We start from the raw sequence: 22,644 nt of genomic DNA on the forward strand, positions 1-22,644 counted from the left end.
CGATTATAGATTAATCAATTCAGTTTGGAGTGATTATCTCAACTTTGCCTCATTTGCAAGAAGGATGCAATATGGCCCTTCCTTCCTGAGTGACCTGTCCAATTCGATAGTGCTTTGATGAGATGAATTTCAAAGGAGATGATGCATCGCCTTGGCAGTCTTTGACTCGGACAAGCTGCTGAGTTCTTGACATGCTGGTATCTGAGCTACACGTAAAATCACTGGCTTTATTACAGTAGCTATTGTCAAGTTGGTGTCATAGCTGGTTAGCTGTCAGATGTAGCTAGCTTTGTTGTCAGTCATCGTCAGTGAAGTTAGCAATCTATTTCTCCTCTGGCATCCAATCGATATTTTCGTGTGTCGTGTGTCAGGGCTCACCAGGATCAACAGAGGAATGCATCGTTTGTCATTCCCAGACTGTCCAGCAGGGGGCCAAATCCAAAAACCTCTAAAGTGCTTTTAGCACTGCTTTACTGCTTTACTGCTGGCCTGATTGGCATGAATGTTATATATCATGTGTGCATCTAATGGCCACATATTGTATGACATGTCACCCAGGTATTTGGTTTGACCAAGCTAAGGTCACGCATTGGCTCTTTGAATTTTTGTAATCGTACTATAGCACATTCAACCAGTGAGCACAATGGCCCCTGTTCGTTTCATTGTGACCATAAAACCTATCAGTGTGTTGATCATCTAAAATTTTGGGCAAAATTGTTTTAAAAGTATCCTCTGCTTGGCCTTGTCTGACAAACTCACCATTTTACACTTTGGCAGGTTGTAATTTTCCGCCGCACTAAGTCAGTTGATGGGCGACTTTTCCCTTTCTGATTTTCTAATGAGTTTCCTAATTAGATCGGTAGACTAATAGGACATCGTCCCTCATTGGTAAGTGTTAAAGGGTATCAAGTTATAGGGTATTCATGTCTAGCATCGATTTTTTGCAGCACTTTGCATCGATTCGTTGCACCCTCCAGTTTGGTGTATTCATAAAGACGAAAATACCTTTTTTTGTACGAGGCATATTGGGAAATGTTTCTATCCTGAAGCTGTCAGCAGCTTGGATGAGAATTAAACAAGAAAAGAGATTTATACAATCTGCAAACAGTGGTGTTCTTCATTCGACAAAAGTTTAAGAAGGGGAGGGTCTAGATTGTACCCAACTACAGTACAGTCAATAGATTTGACACCCCGCCGCCATCCAGTCTAGCCAACTTTCTTGTGTGAGAACATTTAACTGAAATGTCACAACCTATTGCTTATTAGGAAGAGAGAAGTATGATACAATTTAACATCCTGGCCCTAGTCACTGAGACCATCTGTCTCAAAGGAAACATCCAATGACTGACTGCTGTTTGCCACAAACTTTCTATTAGTTTGATTGGTGTGTTAGCCCGTGGGTTTGCCAATTGTATTCCAGGGGGAAGGGTCTCACTTCTTTAGTTTATTACTTGTGCCCTTATGGTCATTTCATGGTCACGCGTCGAAAATATTGCCATTTTGTGGTCACGCGTTGGGAGCGCGGGGAATTGATCAAACAGGTGTCATTATCTTGATTAAAAATGGTGCTGCCATGTTCACTAGTCTAGGAGAATTCGCAAAGTTATGTTGTTACTTCTTCTTCTTCATCCTCTTCTTCATCATTCACTCTGCACTTGGAGATGTCATTCTCGAGGGAGTATTCCTCGACCAAGGCAGGATGAGCGTGTTCGAAGTAGAGTCCACGCAATCTACTCACGTTCATCCAGAAATACGATCATTGGTTCTCCCTTGGGACGCATCCGAGTTCCATTGCGTGGTAGCCAGCGGTTTTAACCACCAGGCTATCAGGCTCCTTGAGAATGGTGACTGATTCTAAAGTCTGTTTCAAAATTATTTCATCCAGTGCGCCACCCCAGTAGCACGGAAATAAACTGATACGAAATCGGAACGTGTTTCCTGATGACATGAGATTAACCCTTTCTGTCTATATTTTCAGGGGAGTACGATTCCTTCAGATTTTACGTATGCTTCATGTTGATCGCCAGGGGGGTACGTGGCGACTGCTAGGCTCTGTAGTGTATATACATAGACAGGTAAGTGGTCGTGACGCAGGATGCCTACCCACCCCGGAGAATCTGTTCCCCAACTTACCGAGAACTTGTGTATTTAACCCTATAACACCTAGAGCCATTGCCAGCGCTAGTGCTTATTCCACTAGGCCCCGACGTGATTTTACCTGGAAATCACATTTTTTGCGATGGGTCCAGTTTTTTACAAAATGACATAGGTGAACTTCCAAATAATGTATTACAAGTCCTGTTTATTTAAAAGAAGATGAAATTCCCTATAAGATAGGGTACATCCAAATCGGAATCAAACAAACAATCCATTTCAGCAATTCAAATGTCCAACCTGAATTTACTGGCTTGAAGAGAAACAAAAACTTAATCGTCAAATATCTCAAAAACTTCTACAGCAACCACCATTGTTCATCCGGGCATTTGAAAGCTTAAGTTTCATAGATTAATAATAGGCGGCGCTCTGAAGGAGATCGGTAGCTAAGCGCGCGAAATTTGAATATGGGTGTGCGGGTGTCATAGGGCGCCTCCAGGGGGATTGGCGGCGGGCGGCATAGGGCGCCTCCAGGTGTTATAGGGTTAAGGCACGCATTCCAACTTACCGAGCAGCTTGCTCAAGTGGTGCCTTGTAGAAGGTTGGGAAATGTATGCATCACCAAGAAATACCGCCAAAATATGCGCTCGTTGGTAGATTTACTTAAATAGCTTGTGTCGTCGTTGTACTTGATCCCCAAATGAAATTCGATCTGATCAGATGAAAAATATGAAGCAAGATATCAATGACAGTATACCTTACGCATTTGTGTTTAAGGTTTTTTGCATTTTATGGAATTTCTGCAAAAAATCAATGCATTTTATAGAAACATATAAAATCGTAATTAATTAATTTCCTCTCATAAAGACAGATTTAGAATGTAATAAAATCTGCCATGTTTCCTGCTCACTAAATCGTTGGTATTGTGAAGGCCAATACAGTAGAACCTCCCTCAGCGGACACCTCTGCCAGGCGGACACCTCTACATTACGGACACGTCCGGCCAGTCCCGATTTTTTCTAAGTCATTTCCAATAACAAAAACCTCTGTACGGCGGACACCTCTCTATTCCGAATTGCGGACAGGGCGATAGCCAATTTTTGGTCCAATTCCCTCCCAATTACGGACAGTAGGCAAAAACAATGGCTTCCCGCGTGCGCTTGGAGAGTCAAGTAGGCCCGACAGGTGTGATATTTGCGTAATTAATCAACGTAATTACCCCATGGCATTGTGTTTTTGTATCCTAATTAAGCCGTGGCATTTGTTTACTCATCTTTTCAACTAATCACATAGGCCTATTGCATGTACATGTATTGTGTCAACGGACACTCATAAATCCACGCGGTTTTGTCAGTGTTGCGGCGAATATGCGTTAGTAGAGAAATTAGAAAAAATTAATTATTAATCAAAGGTGGCTGATGGACAGAAATTATGGTGTTTTTTCACACATTATGACATGTCGGGGAGATTTTGCAATACAAGGGGCACCTTTTACTAGAGAGATTATTCACGCTCTGAGTTCCAAAGTAGCTCACGTCATTCAACGCAACATCACAAGCAAATACTGATCAGCCAACAGGTTTAAAGTTTCTACGCTAGATGTCGACACAGAGAAAACCAAGACCTGCAAGGCGGGAACTTCAAATTCACCTATGGGACGATTTGGCATAACCTCTCTAGTGCGGACACCTCTCTATTGCGGACACCTTGGCCCAGTCCCATGGGTGTCCGCAATAGAGAGGTTGTACTGTAAATGCCTGATTAACTGCTTGGGGGTCAACTCTAAAATTAACATTCTATGTTTAAACATGTGCAAGTTGGGCAAGTCATTTTACCACATCTTACCCCAATAAGTCCACCCCCCACCCCCCCCCCCACCCCACCCCCTTTATAACGGTGATTAATAAACAGAGAAACAGAGAAATGAAGAAATTGAGAACTTCCCCCATCGACTAGTTAGGCCTCGTCTCCCAATGCATTGCTACACAAAATCAGTACTTGTGTGCCAACAGCCATTTTGTTTTGTTCAAAATGAAGTAGCATCAATTCAAAACAATTAAGGGGCGTATAGCCATGTAGCAAATCCTGACCTAGCTTGGACAGTTTCGACTGTGTATTAGGTTATTAAAACCAGAGTCTTTCTATACAATCGCAAATTGAAACATACCTAACTGTCCGTGAGATAAAAGTCTGTCTTGATTTTAGCAACTCAAAGCGATTCTTGATATCCTTCAGGCAGTAAAAACATGTTTTTGTGAGAGAGATTGAGACGATGACTTTCCGAGTGAACCAAAATGGCGGATATGGCGTAAAAAGTTGGCTTGGGTGTACCACGTGATCCGAGAGAGCGCTGTCCCACCGCACGTCGTTCGAGACGGGCGGTGTCTTTGATGTTGAAACCAGTGACCAGACCCTTGTATAGAAAGACTCTGTTAAAACCAAGAAAACAACCACTAAAAACCAATCAACCAAGACTTTAGTTGGGCAATTTTAGACCTGGTAACCTCGTCCCTCCTGCTTGTTTGGTCCTGGGGACGAGGCTTGTTTCGTAAGGCGGGTAGCGTCTGGCAGGGCAACAGAGTCGAGAATATCGGAGATGAAATGCTTTATTTCTCACGTCGGACTACGATCTACTGTTGACCGGGTATATCTAAAATACAGACTTTGCTAATTGAGACTGGACTGTGCTAAATACTCAACAAGGCAGAAATGAGATATGAAGTGGGGGTGCAACTTCGCAGTACCAGGCTAGCATATTAGTCTATTTTCATGCCGTACATTATAGACATAGGTTTTAAGGCCTAACTACTCGATATGGGAAGTTCTCGATTTCTTCATTTCTCAGTTTCTCTGTTTATTAATACCCCTTTATAACTGCAGGCTATAGAGCTTGTTAAAGGGCTTTCGAAATTTGGACCCTTGTGTGTCAGGGTGTTAAAACTTGATTAGTACCAAGATAATCTTCTGTTGTGTAACACCACAATGTTATGGTAAATGTGATCTGGTCACATTCCAGAGTTTAACTAAGTAAGTTTGGCCAGACCGATATGAAAAACTGTTTATAGCACAAGAAAAGTAAAACGTCGAAGAGATGTTTGATGATATGCCCCCTCACATTCAGTCTCATCAAATAGGGATAGACTCTCGCGCTGCCCTGTGGGCTATTCATAATGACTTTACTGATAATCGAATGTGAAATGATTGTAGCATGCGCCATGATCCAGTTGAAGTGAGATTAATTGTAAAATCTTGTCAATTGTGTTGGAGAGAATGAGGACGGATTGTGTTGTGCACCTGCTGCGTGCAAACTTTGCCTGAGGTTGGCAAAAAATGCATCTCAGGAAATCGTAAATTAGTCGTCTGACATGGTATTGAATTGAGAAGTCGTCATATCCAGTGCGGATACAGGGGACCATGCGCATAAATTTTAGGAAAGGGTGCGCCCCTCTTTCACATGAGATTCTCAAAAAATGACTCAAGTACAACTTTTTCATGCGCAATTCGCGTATGGACTTTAGACAAAATCCCTCACAGCACATTGTTTCTTTACATTAAGTGATAAGGTGAGTTGTATCTCACAAACGTTTTCATCAAAGTACTGATTTCCAAATGTGGTAATCCAACCATGCTCAGTTCGCTCTCCTCTCGTTTCAGGAACTTATAACCACGCTGTACATAGGATTTCTAGGTTTGATATTCTCGTCCTACTTTGTTTACCTGGCTGAAAAAGATTCCGGTGGTGAAGATGGTACTGCCACTGATTTCACAAGCTATGCAGACGCCCTCTGGTGGGGAGTGGTAAGTTTACGATTTCGTTTTGGCTTTTTCAGGTGCAAAAATTCTGTCAACGGTCCAATTTTCGAGTGCCAGTTCTTCAGTTGCTGCGACCTGCAACAGAGTCATGTCAACATAATAATTGGTCTAGTGATGGCGGAAGATGCATCGTGACCAAAAGGAAGACACTCAGACACCCTGACCATTACTCTCCATCTACGGAGTCCTATCAGTCGTTTATACCCAGACGACCTTTGATACTAACTAACGTTGCTTCCACATTATATACAAACCCATTACCCGTCTGCCCATTTGCGAAAATCGGACGTCACCATGGCCACATAATGAAACTGATTGGCTCACATCAAACGCCCAATGAATGTTATAACCTCACCTGTCACGTCATCACGCTTTCTATGATTTGGTGAAAGGTCTTTTAACATACGAGGGGTAAATATTTTGTCGATGCGCTAGGGACTTCGTCAGTATAACTACCATGGTTGACTGAGGCTGCCCGGTGACATGAGCTGACCTCTGGGGCTGTCGAATCTGTGGATCTGTTCATGGCCTGTTCGTTCCATCGGATGTGGATGGATTCGCTCCACTCGAGAGGTAACCTGAGGCAACCTCATTCAACCATGTTAGTTATACTGATGAAGTTCAAGTGAATGAACGAAAAGTTTACACCAGGCAAATTTCACTGCTTGTGAAAAAGAACTTTCAGCAAATTCTCCATACCGAACTGATGCATCTTTTTTGATCGATTTCTGTGTTGGCACCTGATTGACTGTTATCATTGTAAGAAACTTCACTTTGGTTATTCAATGAATCTGATTGGCTCAGCTCAAATGCCTACAGCAGATAGCATGTCTCTGTCATGATATGACTCAGTAATTTCCATGGTAGTAGAGACATCTGTTGGTCACTTAGTGAAACTTAATCTGGCCCACTTGTCTCCTGCCTGGCCTGATGACACATGAGCTAGATGTCCTGTTATGATATGACTCAGTAATTTCCATGATAGTAGAGACACCTGTTGGTCACTTAGTGAAACTTAATCTGGCCCACTTGTCTCCTGCCTGGCCTGATGACACATGAGCTAGATGTCCTGTTATGATATGACTCAGTAATTTCCATGATAGTAGAGACACCTGTTGGTCACTTAGTGAAACTTAATCTGGCCCACTTGTCTCCTGCCTGGCCTGATGACACATGAGCTAGATGTCCTGTTAACTCCAGCTAATATCAAATCGACTGTAATTGGTAATTTGCCCGGGCCCTTGATAATTTGTTCCGGATAATCTATATCTTAAGCACGGACATACCCTGGACATGAAAATCCAATCCCAGCGAAAAACCCATACCTGCTATAAATACCCACCACTGAGCGAGCCTTATTTACTCAGTGTACTTTTATCGAGGTGCGGAGTTCTGGTAACACCGGCACATAAAACGTCACTCTCTTCCGCAATTGCGATGACCATTCCGCTCAAATCGACATGATGTGCGGTGGACGTGAAAGCGGTTCATGAGGTGGGGTAATAGGACTGTCCACGTAATTCAGAATGATGGCCAAAATCATTCTATTATTTGACGTGTTGAGGTGAAGGGCTATTGTGACGAGATGGGTGGTTTGGTGGCTTGGGAGCTGTCCAGGTGGAAACTGCCATTGCAGGAATCAACCCTGTCTAAATCCAGTCATATTACTTGCAATTTCATTATAGTCAAATTTGTCATTTTGATGGAGTCGGGGCCGGGCCGTAAGCAAAGCATCAGGTACCGACAAAACAATCTCACGACTACCATACAATCTCACGACTACCATACAATTGCACAACTACCATACAATCTCATGACTACCATACAATCTCACGACTACCATACAATCTCACAACTACCATACTGTTTCGACACATTCTCAAATTCCAACGATTTTATGTCGTTCATACTCTACCCAGGTCAGACTTTTGCATATGTACTCATATCGGATCTACCCGAGGAATTATTTAACTAATTACATTAGAAAATAACCAGCCAGTTCACAAGGCTACGTCCAGGCGGCGCCCCTGTACAGCCCATCAACCGTGCAAGCCGCCATATTGCCAGTACTTTTTCCTCGGCGCCTTGTATCACAAGCACCGAGTTTCTGCTGCTGTTTGCGTTGATTCCCCCGCTACAGTATTGAGAAGGATCCTCCCCCGGACGTCCGTTTTGGAGCTGCCGATTTCAGGAAGCGGGTGAGACCATTCCTTTACCCATCTTTCTCTGAATTCGTCACTTAGAACGCTTTTTCTTCGCCGTTCTCCCAAAAATTTTTCTCGCTCCAGGCTCCGGTCACGTGACCAAATAAATCCAAGTTTTTCTTATCGTTCACTTTCTTTGTGTGGCCTCTCAAGATGCTGGCTCTGCCGCTCTTGTTAGCGTCCTTCTTGTCCTTATTGGGCTTTCCAGCCCTCTTATTGGGCCTGTTACCCTTCTGGGTATTCAGGTGCCCGGGTGCCGGTGTATCGGGGATTATTAGTCCCCGTCCCGGTTCGTCCCCGGCTCGCCAGTCCGCCCCGTCGGACTCGGCGACTGCGGTTTCGTCCGCTGCCGGGACGCTGCCTTCTGCTTCTCCGGCCCCTCGGCCGTCGAAGAAGCAGAAGCCGACCCGGAGAGGCCCCAGAAAGTCTGGTGCGGCCTCTTCTAAGTCCCCCTCCGCTGTTTCTTCTCAGCGGGGGCGAGGCCCCCGGAGCTCTGGCGCCGTTTCGGCGCCCGACTCCGGGGCTCGGGCCGGGCACCCTCCATTCGGAGGTGTGCCCCCCGGGTTCTCTCCTAGGTTGAGCGCCGGTGACCCCCTCATCGGGGCGCCCCCTAGGGAGATTGGCTCCTCCCCCCTTTCACAGGGGGTCGAAGTGAGCGGGACTCTGGACGCTTTGCGTCCCGATCCCCTGGGCGTGGAGCATACCCCGCTGGAGGCAGACCTCCTGATCCAGGAACTCCTCCGGCTACCGGCCGTGGAGTCCTTAGTCACGTCTAAGCCCCCACCTGGCCGGGTTTCCTCCGCCCTCCCCCGTCGGGACCCCCCTGCTGCGGCATTGGGTCGTCCCCCGTCCTCCTCCGGGTTGGATGTGCCTCCGGCAGTGTCTTCGGTGGTGACTGTCTCGTCAGATCACACCGTCACATCTGGCCGCTCTGAGGCGACGGGGCGTATCCCATCGGGTTATGAGGCCTGGCAGGCGGCTCACCCCAATTTCCGTCCCCTTCTGAGGACGTCGACCGCCTCCCCGTGGGTTACTGCAGACTCGGGCGTCACCCCCCCTGTTCTGCCGCCCCCTCTTGTCTCGCACGGAGGTGACCTACCCCCCTGGGGTAGGGGTGCGACAATGGGGCATTACGTCCGTTCTAGAGACCCTAGGGTCTGTCCGGACGTCGGGAGGGTTCGCCCCACGATTTCGCCGGTGCGACCCCGTCCCTCCCTGTCTGGCTCTGCGGGTCTGAGCTCCACCCCCTTTGTGGTGAGTAGCCCCCCGCCATCCCTGCCTGCCCCAGGTATGTCCAGACAGGATCCCCGGCCTATCGCACCGGGCCTTACGGCCCAGCAGCGTCAGGTCCTGCAGAGTTGGGCTGCCCATCTGGAGACCAAAAATCTCTCAGATAGGGCCCCTCAGCAGCAGGCCGGGAGACCAGTGGCCTTTGAGCTGCCCCAAGTCCCCATGGAGGTCGACTATCAATTCGATGAGTCGCAATCTTCCATCGGGCAGGCCCCTCAGGCTGACTGCCCCTCTGGAACAGAGGACCCCACCATTGTGGCTGGGATGCGCGATCTTCGCGCGCTCGTCCGGCAGTTCGTGCCGACCGAGCATTGTCCTCTCCCGCCGGTCAACCCCGCGCTCGGCCGTGCTCCCTTCGATCTTTTCGGGGATGCCGACGAGCCGGACTTGGCTGCCGTGCCGGACCGGGCACTCGATGAGTTGCCCCCCTCCCCTGCCTTGATCAGAGCCTCTCATTGGCTCGATTCAACGCTTAGGGACACGGCGCCGTCCTGCGGGGGCCACCAGCGCTCCCTGGTCTCGACTTTGCCGTCGACTGGACCGGGAGCCTGGACGAAGGCGGGGAAGCGCTTCACGGCCACTTCCCCTCACAGTCCTTCGTATAGGCCAGAATACTATAGAGTATCGCCGTCGGGGACTGACCCGGTCTCACTCATCCCCTTGAGGGATGATGTGCAGCTCGCCGGGTTGGTCGTTCCGAAAGTCCTCACGTCTGCTCCTATGAGGGATGCCAAGAACGATGAGGCCCTGGCCAAGGAGACGCAGTCGGTGTTATCGTACGCCGACTTGACGCTCTGTGCCCTGTCCAGGTCGTTGGCTGCGGACGCCACGGATGAGCAACGCATCCTGGCTATGTCCTTACAGCAGTCACTGCAACATGCCAGTGACTTAGCTGCCAAACAAGCAGCCAACGCGGTGCTGAAGCGCCGGGACCTCCTCATCGAGGGGCTGAGTGTGGTCCGCGCCCAGTTTCTGCGCGGGGCCTTGCGGACCGCCCCTTTGGGCGGTCCCTTCTTATTCCACGATTCGCTGCCTGATACCTTAGGGGCTCAGCGCGAGTCGGATAAGAGTCGTGAGGGGGACCCTCCTCCCCCCAGACAGGCCCCCCGCCCGCGTTCCTCTTCATGGTCCGCGGGCCGGGGACGTCAGCCGGAGTTTAGACGCCCCCGGGGTGCGTCGGCCTCTCGTGGGCCCTCGGCCTCGCAGGGCTCCTCCGGGTCTTTTCGTCCCCGAGGGCAGACAGAAGCTGCGGCTCCAGCCCGCCCCTCCAATAAGCGCCACCGCTCCTCAGGTCAGGGCGGAGGTGGCGGGCAGCCCAAGCGCCCCTTCCGGCCACAACAGCGGAAGGGTCGCGGGGGCAGGCGTCGGTGACTTGTCACCTTCTCCTCGGGCGCTAATAGGCGACACTCCCTCGGACTCTGTCGTTGGGGGCCGACTGCGCCATTTCGCAGCCTTTTGGGTCGGATGGTGTCAAAAAGGCTCCCCAGTCCCGGACATGCTCCGGCACGGGGTTCGCCTCGATTTTGCCCATCCTCCCCCAACGACATCGACTCCCCACCCGGTATCCCCCCCCGTGGACCCGGCCAGGGCCGAAGCCCTTCGGTCCGAGGTCAACTCCCTCCTCCAGAAGGAGGCTGTCACGGTGGTGGAAGACCACTCCTCCCCGGGCTTTTACAGCCACATCTTCTTGGTTCCGAAGAAGTCGGGAAAATGGAGATTGGTCATAGACCTGTCCAGCCTGAACCGGTTCCTCAGGGTACCCAGTTTCAGGATGGAAACAACAAGGTCAGTGGCAACAGCGGTGCAGCCCGACGATTGGGCCGTCTCCATGGACTTGCAGGATGCGTATTTTCACATCCCAGTCCATCCAGACTTTCAACATTTCCTTCGCTTTTACTTCGAAGGCAAAATTTATCAGTTTCAGGCCTTGCCTTTCGGCCTGGCTTCCGCTCCGCTTATTTTCACAACCGTCGTCAGGGCGTTCGCCGCCCCGTTTCACGCCTTGGGCTTCAAGCTCCATTGCTACTTAGACGACTGGCTGCTGCGTTGCCAATCCCGTCCCCGTCTTCTCAAGCAGACTCGGTTCTTGCTCAAGACGGCGACCCAGGCCGGGTGGATAACAAACTTAGAAAAATCCGAGCTAGACCCGTCTCAGGATTTTGTCTTCGTGGGAGTACGTTTCCGTACCAGAGAGGGCCTCATGTCCCCACCTCAGGACCGGGTCACCAAGATCCGGTCTCTGATTCGGGCTTTCCGTCGTCGAGACAGCGCCACAGCCAGACAGTTCCTGTCCCTGCTGGGCCTGCTCAATTCGGCGGCGGACCAGGTTCCTCTCGGTCGCCTGTATATGCGCCCCCTCCAGCTCCTCCTACTCTCGAGTTGGCGCCCCTTCTCGGACCCACTCGATCGAGCAGTAGCACTCCCTTCCATGCTACTGGAGGACGTTTGGAGGTTCTGGGGGACGGGGACGGAGCTCCTCCGCGGGGTGCAGCTCCGTCCGTTACCCCCCCAGATGTCCCTCTTCACGGACGCCTCCCTCTTCGGATGGGGGGCTCACCTGAACGAGGGCGACCTGACCACCAAGGGCACGTGGTCAGGGGAGGAGTCTCGCCTTTCGATCAATATTCTCGAAATGCAGGCTGTCATCCTAGCCGTGAAGGCCTTTTCGTCCCGGTTACGGGGTCACAGGGTATCTCTGTTCTCCGACAACTCGACTGTCGTCGCCTATATTCGGAGACAAGGGGGAACGAGGTCCGACACTCTGTGTCGTCTGACATGGGACCTCCTACAATTTTGTCGTCGGCTGGACATCCAGCTCTTCCCCCGTCACATCCCCGGAAAGAGGAACATCCTGGCGGATGCTCTCTCCAGAGCCGATCGCTTAGTCCAGACCGAGTGGACCCTCCATCAGGAGATTGTGTCCCGGCTGGCCGGGATGTGGGATGCGCCGATTGTGGACCTTTTCGCCACTCGCCTCAACAAGAGATTCACCCTGTATTACTCCCCTCTCCCGGACGACGAGGCCTTGGGAGTAGACAGCCTGTCGGCCTCCTGGGACGGCCTCAATGCTTATGCATTCCCGCCAACCCCTCTGTTGCTGCCGGTTCTGAACAAAGTGGCCTCATCGCGCGTCAGGCTTTGCCTGATCGCCCCTTGTTGGCCGAACCAAGCTTGGTTCCCGGTGTTGCTGGAGCTCCTGACGGACCACCCCCGCAGATTGCCGGAGTGGGACCGCCTGCTATATCACCCGATAGGCCGGGTCTACCATCAGGACCCTTCTTTCTACAGGCTTCACGCCTGGAGACTATCGGGCATTTCCTCCGAGAGAGAGGCTTTTCGGAGGACGTTATCCGAAAAGTCGCTCAGCCTCAGAGACAGTCTACCCTTACATCATACGACAGTAAGTGGCTCGTCTTTCGAGACTGGTGCGGAGAGCACGGAGTTTCTCCGATCGCTCCCACTCTTCCCAACTTCCTCGATTTCCTAAACTTTTTGTTTACGGTTCGGAAGTTTTCGGTCCAGGGGGTTAAGGGCTATCGCTCTGCCATTGCCGTCACCCTTAGACTGACAGGCTCCTGGCAACCGGCTTGGGACGACGCCTTGTCATCGTTGCTTCGCAACATGTCTCTGGAGCGTCCCCGCTCCTTACATTGCGTCCCCAAGTGGGATCTCTCGGTGGTGTTACGGGCTCTTATGAGATTTCCATTCGAGCCCTTGCACCTAGCAGATAGGAAGCATCTTACCTTTAAGACCGTCTTCTTGGTGGCCTTAGCTACGGCCCAGAGACGGTCCGAGCTCCATGCCCTAGCTTTTGACAAGCTAGCCTTCAATGAGAGGGGCGCGGTCCTAGAATTTGTCCCAGGCTTTATTGCGAAGAACCAGGCGCCTTCCACCTCCAGGCGCCCGGTTCTTATTCCATCCCTTTCCAGGGTGGTCTCTCGAGACCTCCCGGATAGAACTCTCTGCCCCGTCCGGGCCTTGAGGTTCTATGTCGATAAGACCAAAGACCCTGCCGTCCGTCTCGGCAGAAAGCGTCTTTTTCTGTCTTATCGCGAGGGATTCACACGGGAGATTGCGCCCGCCACGGTCGCCAGATGGTTGGTGGCCACCATCCGGCAGGCCTACTCCATGACTCTTCAGTCTCCGGAGCTTCGCCGCCTGGGTTCCGTGACGGCCCACGAGATTCGTGCCATCTCGACTTCATGGGCCGAATATAGGGGAGTCGCCTTGAACGAGGTCTTGGAGGCGGCGACGTGGAGTTCTCACTCCACTTTCTCCCAACATTATATGCGCGATTGTTCCGTGATGACTGACGGTATGCTGTCTCTCGGTCCGATCGTCGCTGCTCAGCACGTAGTCTAGGTTCTCCCTGCCTAGCCTACCCGCCGGACTCCTCACTCCGGATTCTCCGTCCTTCCCTCTAAAGATGGGGGGGAGGTGCGGACATTCATGCCGGGACGTGGTTCCCCTGTGCATGTGCCCCGTCCGGATGTCTTAGGTTGAGCCGCCTAGACTTTGTGGGTTGTCCCCGCACGCAGAGGGTGGTTACCCTCTTAAGTCCACACATTCTTTTGGCGAGGTGTGTGCTGAGCAAGTACCATGCGATGTGCTACCTTACTCTAGGGGGTAGTTGATAACCTTAGGGCCTTTCCATTATTCTTTTATATGGTGGCCTGACCGTTGAGCCATGAGCATCCCCATTTCTCTTTGGTCTGGTTATCCCGGTCTCACCCGTTGGGTTCTGCTATGCGGCTTGGAGACAGTTCACGTCGCTACATGGTAAGTCACGTTTACCCACCTTCCTTAGGTTGTTGGTATTCGATGCAAAAGTCTGACCTGGGTAGAGTATGAACGACATAAAATTCCCATTTCCTGTGGAAATGTGATTTTATTAGTTCATACCTACCCAGGTCAGACTGCCCACCCGTCCGTCCCCACAGCAACGGGACTTACTTGAGTTGCTTGAGTAAAAAGTACTGGCAATATGGCGGCTTGCACGGTTGATGGGCTGTACAGGGGCGCCGCCTGGACGTAGCCTTGTGAACTGGCTGGTTATTTTCTAATGTAATTAGTTAAATAATTCCTCGGGTAGATCCGATATGAGTACATATGCAAAAGTCTGACCTGGGTAGGTATGAACTAATAAAATCACATTTCCACAGGAAATGGGAATTATGTATGTTGCCATTCCACTGTTGCCTACCCAACACGAATGATTGACTAATTTAATGAATAAATTTACCAATATCAGCACAACTAATAACTTGCATCAAGACTCTGCTAAGCAGGAGCACAGGTAGACGCTCGTCAGTCTGCTTATCATGAAATTGTTGTAGCGTTCTTCTGAAATCCATGAAGAAAACTATTGACGGTGACCAACATTTATAGAAAGAAGTTGATTGGAAGAAAGCACTCCATCTGATCATCTGATTTAAAAAAATACTTTTCATGTTTTGCGGTACATGTCACTCGGGTCTCTCGCTAGCGGGCGTAAACCCATTAAGGGATGACACTGTCATCACCTGCTCTCATATATTCCTGAGTAATCCTATAATGTCTGTTTTTTGGTGTCCACTGCCCGGCTGCAATAACATGTTTTGGGAAACCAACACTTTTACCACTTTTGTTATTGTGTAAAGATGGGTGTCAGTAGAAGGGTTGTGCTAATAATATTGAGAACAAATTTTCCCGTCTATTTTGAAGTGCAGTAGAAATAAATTTTCAAAATATCATAAAAGCATTACACCACAGGGCTTAGAGGAAATTAGGTTACCAGGCTACTTGATATTCCAGATGACAGCTATTTTGGGAACAAACCAAGATGGTGGCAATGGCAGCCATCTTGAATTTGGTTCTATGGTTCTGTTTATGAATATATGAATAACTAATTGTCACCTTACATTATTCCTTTGCAGATCACAGTGACTACGATAGGTTACGGGGACACGGTCCCCCAAACGTGGATGGGGAAAATCGTGGCCTCATGTTTCTCAGTCTTTGCCATATCCTTCTTTGCCTTGCCAGCCGTAAGTATTATTTAAGTGATATCCCTCTCATCTCTACTGTCTGTTCCTCCTGTCCAGCACATTTGATGTAATGCCAGCCCGTCAGGCACCAATGTGGGACTTGCTGCTGTCATTTGAGGCCAATGACCGCACTTGCAGTGCCGAAAAGTTTTTTCAGGTCAAAAAAAGTTCTGATCACGTGGCAAAACGAGCTTTGTGTGAGATAATTGGTTGTGTCAAACACGTCGTGGTCGAGGTACGATGTGTCTGACCTCACAACACCCTCTCTTTTAAACACTGATTTTGTTCTCCAATTGTTCAATTCCATTCAATTTGACCTCTCTAATCAGGACACCTCTCTGTTGTAGACAGCACTTGTCTGTCCCAAGGGTGTCCCTCATAGAACTGTTCCATTTTAGTAAAGGTTAAAGAGAGTGTGTTCCACTATTTGCCTGTTAGTCCGGGAGCCATGGGGTTGAACGTGGAAATGCCGGATGAAGTTTTTTTCTTTGCTGTTTTCAATAGTATAGGGGGTCCTCATCAAGATTCAAGAGGGTGGCCGATAATATCCCTTGAGCAATTTTCAAAATATGCAAATTAGGTCCGCCATTACTGAAATTCCATTTATTGGCTATAACTCAAACATTATTAATGATAACATCATAAAAATTGTGTCGGCACCCATGTTTTCAGGGTATACGAACAAGATAAGTCCATCACTACTCTATTTTAACATCTTACAGTCGACTAATGACGTTAATTATGCTAATTAGGTCCGCCATTACTGAAATTCCGTTAATTGGCTATAACTCAAACATTATTAATGATAACATCATAAAAATTGTGTCGGCACCCATGTTTTCAGGGTATTTGAACAAGATAAGTCCATCACTACTCTATTTTAACGCCTTACAGTCGACTAATGACGTTAATTATGCTAATTAGGCCCGCGCGCCATTACTGAAATTCCGTTAATTGGCTATAACTCAAACATTATTAATGATATCATCATAAAAATTGTGTCGGCACCCATGTTTTCAGGGTATACGAACAAGATAAGTCCATCACTACTCTATTTTAACGCCTTACAGTCGACGAATGACGTTAATTATGCTAATTAGGTCCGCCATTACTGATATTTTGATTTTCGGAATATCTCAGGAAATATGTAAGCAGATGTCAAAAACCAGTGTCCAATCATAGGTTATCTAGGCCTGTCTTTCAAGTAAGACTGTAACAGTATCGATTGCATGTGTTGCTGAACATTAAGGTACCGGTATGCATAAATAAGATGCCGTTGTGGCAAATGGTAAGACTACTTTACTCTAGCGCATACTATGGGGTAACATGCACAAAAGATAGTGCACTCCGAGCCATGACTGTTCACGCAACTACACCTTTTTGAACTACAAGGGTTCTTGCTCTTACAACCACAACGGATCATCTCCATTATGTAATCAGGGGCGAGTTTAACATCATCTGGAATGGCAATTGGTGTTAATGACTTGTTGCTGGCCTTGTGTTGCTGGTATCCTTCTTCCATCCGAAGTCCTCTGGGTTTAGTTCGGGTAAATCATTTGTATCAAGGGTTCGCCACAGGATTGCTTGATAGTGGGCTCTCTTCACATTCTCTTTAAATGCCTCTCTTGTAGGTGGAAGCGTAGACAGGTTTGGTGTGGATGTATGCCCCTTGCCATTCTTTTTCCCCCGTACATATAGCCTGGTTTGTGACATGTCCTTTGTGTCCTTCACACCATAACAGGCAGACATGAAAGCGCTAGCTTGGTCCATGACGTCAGTAAAGGATGCATCTACAATCCCAATGGTGTTCAGCTTATATCCAGCCCTCAGGGATTTGACAACAGAACCCTTTCCTACTCCAAAACAACATGCCACAGTGTCACAACCGGAAATAGCATGTGCAGGAAGGAGCTGCTTCACGATGTCGCGATGCCTTTCTACTGTCCGTTGTACTGCCCTGCCTTTACTAGGTGATTCCATCCTCATTGGTAGCTTCAGCTTTGCTTCCTCATAGTGGTGGACCAGAAGAACAAACACATCTGTGTCGTCTGCTACCACTGCAAGTCTCCTGGCTTCACTTGCGCACTTCAACGCTTGTTGCACAATAATGATATCGGCTTCTTCGTGATATGTCTCCAGATCATATCTAATGCTGATTTCGTCCTTCTTGATTTCAGTGGGGCACGGGTCTTCTCCAGTGACAACTAACTTGTGTTTCTCAGTGCTCCGATTGTGAAACAATCTGTCTGCAGTAAGATCACTACAGATGATTTTAATCAACTGTTTTTTGTTTTCAACATTTGACAAGATAACCTTCTGGGCAGGTAGTCTTGTTGTCAACAACAAGCGATGTGTACGGCTGACACCAGTCTCCCTGCCATCCCTTGTGACAGATTTTATACTGTAGTCATCGTATCTATCAAAGATCAGATAGACATCACTGTTCACCAGGTATGAAGCAACTCGCTTTTTAACGTTGGTGACATAATCTTCCACAATACCATCTGCCGGCCAATGAATTGTCCATAAAAGCGCTGAGCCATCTATAACGGTTACATCTGCATCTCCGGCATTCCTGCTGGACACCTCCACTTGAAGGGAGTTCTTCAGTGCTGATTTGCCTTTTGCAATACGCATCCCGTCTTTCTTGAACATTGAGGTTGGCACTGGAGCAAGTTCATACGAAAGAACATCCTTTATGTGTAAGTCACGGTCACTTGCCAGCAAGGCAATAACCCTAGCATATATTGCATTGAGATCATATGCTTTTGTGTCGGCAACCTGTTTAGACTTGTCCACTACGGCCATAGTTGTAACCTTTTTTGATATGGTGTTATAAAAGCCACTGGGCAAGTCCTTCTCAAAGTTTGCAAGCATCGTTTCTCCAATGGACACTGCATCGTGCACATTCACTGCAGGTATAGCCACCCTTCCACTGGCAATGTTCACTATTCCATCGGGATGTTCTTTCGGGTCTAATGGATCGATGTACGCGTCCAACTTTTGACGGATTCCAGTCCTGTCTTTGCCATCAGATTGAATTCGAGCTTTTCCCTCTTCTTTGTGGTAGAGCTGACTGATGTGTGATGTCTCACCCTCCTCCATCTCGTCCAGGTTGGATAGACCCTGATAATCTAGGAATGGACACTTATTTGATGAGATTATACTGCATATTTCCCGCGATATTGCCAAAAAACTGAAATTTGGTAATGGCCGACCTCACTTGCACAATTTGCATGCGTTCAAAACGTTTGATTACTGCAATGATGGGCTTATTGTGTTCGTAGACCCTGATAACCTAGGTATAGACACCAATTTCGTTATGGTATGATGCATATCAATTGAGATATAGTCAATTAACGGAATTTCAGTAATGGCGGACCTAATTTGCATATTTTGAAAATTGCTCAAGAGATATCACCGGGCACCCTCTTGAATCATGATGAGCATCCCCTAGACTAGTGAAAACAGCAAAGAAAAAAACTTCATCCGGCATTTCCAGGTTCAGGTAAATATCAGCCTTTGGCTCCCGGACTATGTTTGACCCAAAGAGATTCATCTGTTTGTTGTGTCTTACTTGGTCTTCTTTCGTTCTCTTGCAGGGTATCCTTGGCTCAGGGTTTGCCTTGAAAGTGCAGCAGAAACAGCGACAAAAACATTTTAATCGACAGATACCAGCGGCAGCTACTTTAATACAGGTACGTATTTCAACATTGAAGTTGAATTATTCACATCGTCCCTCCCCCTCCCCGCACTTCCATCAGTGAGATGAGTGTTGACGTCGCATCAACTCATAGGCATCATCACGCTGTCTGGCATCCACCAAAAAGTAACTTTAAAAAAAAAGAAATTTAAGTTCTTACATAGCACTTTATAGTGTTCAACAGCACTGTCTCAAAGTACTTCATTCACTCCCTAATCCAGACAACTTTCTGTAGAAACCAGTGACCGCACATACAGCGCTAAACGTGGCCCTTGTTTTGGTCCCAAATTAGTTGTTTCTATTGAAGTTGACCTCTATAATCAGGTCACCTCTCTATTAAGGACAGTACTTGTCAGTCTCGAGGGCATCCTTAATAGCTAGGTTCCACTTTAATAGATAAACCTAGGTGATTATATGAGCATTTTCTTTAGGGAAATCGTCTTTAGGGAAAATTTCTAAGCGATGGTTCTAAGAAAGGTAAGGCGTTGTCCAAATAGCTCCTGACTTTCAGAGTCACTGTATTAATTGCCTTTGAGTTGAGAGGCTCATATGCTGTAGGAGGTAACCCTCTCAATCATGGCACATAGCACGCTATGTCAGCACAATTTTTGATAAGGTACGCTAGTCGGGGAACCGAGCGACTATTTCAACGTGGCTCTTACGTTGACATATGCACCTAGTTTTATGGTTTTAACATTGTGGTTTTGGGATGCAGCAGAGAATACTCATCATCATCATCATCATCATCATCATCATCATCATCACCATCATCAAGGGCATCATAGTCCAGACTTGGGCCTCTGCCGTTATGCACAACCATTTAACTAACTTTTTGCATTCACCACGACACAGCAACTCTCAACTGTACAATAATAGAGACTTTGTGCAAGTTCAAAATTCACGTCCAATTTACATATTATCCGTATCATTGTTTAAAAGTTGTTTCCACATCTTGCACAATCCCGATGCCCAATATTCGATCGGGACACTGATTTACTTACAAATAATACTTGATCCAGAAACGACACGAAAGAATCGTTTTCATTTCACCTATCAACATTGTGCAGGATGTGAATATGTCATATGTGAAACTGATACGGATACGTAATACAGGCATACAGTTTGGACTGCGAAAGTCTCTAGTACCCATAAAAGCGGCAGTATCAATTATCAAAACTTGTTTAACCAGTACGTTATTTTTCGAATTCTTCTCAAAGGCGTTGTAGTGGTTCAACCCATCTTTACAATATTGACGACACTTCATCACCATGAGTTTCCAGCAATCCATCAACTTGATCATCTTTTTTTATTCAAATTCTGTGTTAATCATTTGATTAATGCTCAAAAAAAGATTCAAGTTAATCATCTGTCTTTGGCGGTTGATTCATTAAGAATATTCCCATGGGGGTTTATGCGAGGACGTGATCTTTTAAAAACATTTTTACAGTTTGGAAAATAATTGAGGAATTTTTGTCTCATTCAACGCTTTGATCTAGTTTGGCAAATTTTGATAAATTGAAATTGACAAAAAATCAAGGTCAAGTTCACCTTAGCACTTCACTGAAAAAATACTTAGAAAGGATGCTTGTGGTTTTATTCTTGATTCAATCCTGCAAAATTATGATATTGAGAGGTTCCTACCTCAAATAAAAATCAGTTCTCCCATCCGTTATTTTTTTCATTTTCGACAAAATGTCATCATGGAGATTATTTGCAGTCCTTTTCACGAAGTGTAATGAATTATAACCATCTCTTTTTCACGCCACCTTTATTAATCTCAAAAGAATGAGGGATGAGCAATATTTCATGATGACATTGAAAGGGTTTACAGGAAAATTGATGGAATTTTATATCTCTGGTGATTCATCAGGATGAATTGAGTAATTTAGCTTGGATTTATTGATGGGTTTTCATTGTCATTTACTATCCCGAGTTGCATAAAAATGTTCCGAAGAACCCTTTTTGAGGCAGTATTTTCTATGAACAGAATTTCTCTCGCTGCGAAGGGAAAAAGTACCTAAAGAGCCAACTTGGGCTTAGAATTTTAGGCCTATCCAAGCGGTCTTGAATAGCATTCCGCGAAGATGACGTCACTGCAGCTGCTGCCCTCTATTTTCCCATCGCTGAATTACAGGCAATGTCGGACAAACATGCGGTTTCGTAATGGATTCAGGCTTTCTAACTAGGGCAGCTAGATTCAATCTGGCGCATGTCCGAGTGTTGGAAATACTACATAATTGTTCTCAATATTTCTCTCTCTGACTCTATGGTATCATTCATACTAAAAACAATGCAGGGTCAAAGATAATTGACTTTGAAATAGGCTCAAATGCGTAGAAATAAGTGTCGATGTCCAACTGTCACGTGACTAAAACGTCATCAATATCTTATGCAAATGACCTTGTGAGCTATAAATAGTAACTTCGCGGAATGCTATTGACCACCAAGGACCTACGGTGAAGTATTACGTTCTATTTTAAAACTTTTTCCATGAACTTAGCAGTCCTTTGTTTTGACACCAAGCACTGCTGCTTTCGAAAAAAGAAGGGAAACCTATTTTCAACTGATATCGTTGATATCATGTGACTAAGGCCTATTAGAATTATAAATCGACTTTTCTATTTCCAGTGCTTGTGGCGATGCTATGCAGCAGATGCGCGCTCTCATTCTCTAGCCACGTGGAAGCTTTACACCCAGGAGGCTAGGCATCCCGCCAATACATTAACCAAAGTCGCCCGCCGCGCTAGTGTGATAAAACGACGCAAATTTTCCAAAACGAAGTTAGATTTTACGGGGAGTTATAATAATCATATCAGTGATAGGAAGGAGAGCGATGCTGCCATGGTCCTTTATCCCGACCAACCAGGTATGTAGAAAATGCGGAATGCAGATTATGCTGTTGGTCTGCATCTATTTTTATGCCCAACCCTGTAATGTCAAGCTCTAGAGGACACATTATAGTTACTTGATTTCGATTCTCAAAGCCGAAGCACTATGACCAATCAGATTTCTGGGAAGGGAAACCTTCCTACCGTTGGTGGGTACAGTTGTGGTTTAACAGCAAACTGCCCCCCCGGGTCAATTTGATTTCTCCTCAACAAATTGTGACAACTTCTCTATTCTTTCTTCAGCTACTCCGTCAAAAAGTCGGTCAGATCCGTTGACGTTACGGAATACGATGAGTCATAATAACGACATGGACGACACCGATCTCGATATGGATGAAAACGGCCAAGAGCGCATACCACTGCCGAGGAAACTCATACAGTAAGTAAAGGGGGTGAGGTTGGATGGGGGGGGGAGCACGGTGCGTAGTCATTGTGACAAAAGAGAAGAAAGTTTGAAGCATGTTACTGCTGCAGTATAGATTTTGAGTGTGTTCCCATGAAACCCTTTCGTTTCTTAAGAAGAATTAAGAAATAAGAGTCGATGGAATTGAAGACATGGAGTAGGTGACCAGAGAGATTCTTATTATGGTAGGGCCTAACACAACAAGTGTCACCCGGGCCTACTA

The 22,644-nt window shown here is 47.1% G+C and overlaps 1 protein-coding gene across 2 annotated transcripts in view; it reads left to right on the top strand.

Moving 5' to 3' along the window:
• Positions 1-22,644, top strand: part of LOC135487789 (potassium voltage-gated channel subfamily KQT member 1-like) — a 105,446-nt gene that overhangs the window by 55,957 nt on the left and 26,845 nt on the right. For both annotated transcript variants that reach the window (XR_010446887.1, XM_064771871.1), the window contains exons 6-11: positions 1,979-2,075; positions 5,749-5,892; positions 15,317-15,427; positions 19,030-19,125; positions 21,759-21,996; positions 22,262-22,397. Coding sequence is in view for 1 of the 2 variants with exons in the window: in XM_064771871.1 (XP_064627941.1) it covers positions 1,979-2,075; positions 5,749-5,892; positions 15,317-15,427; positions 19,030-19,125; positions 21,759-21,996; positions 22,262-22,397 (822 nt within the window). In the remaining variant the exon portion in view is untranslated. The remainder of the gene's footprint in view (positions 1-1,978; positions 2,076-5,748; positions 5,893-15,316; positions 15,428-19,029; positions 19,126-21,758; positions 21,997-22,261; positions 22,398-22,644) is intronic.

This window comes from Lineus longissimus, chromosome 5 (assembly GCF_910592395.1).
Source record: "Lineus longissimus chromosome 5, tnLinLong1.2, whole genome shotgun sequence".
NCBI lineage: Eukaryota > Metazoa > Nemertea > Pilidiophora > Heteronemertea > Lineidae > Lineus > Lineus longissimus.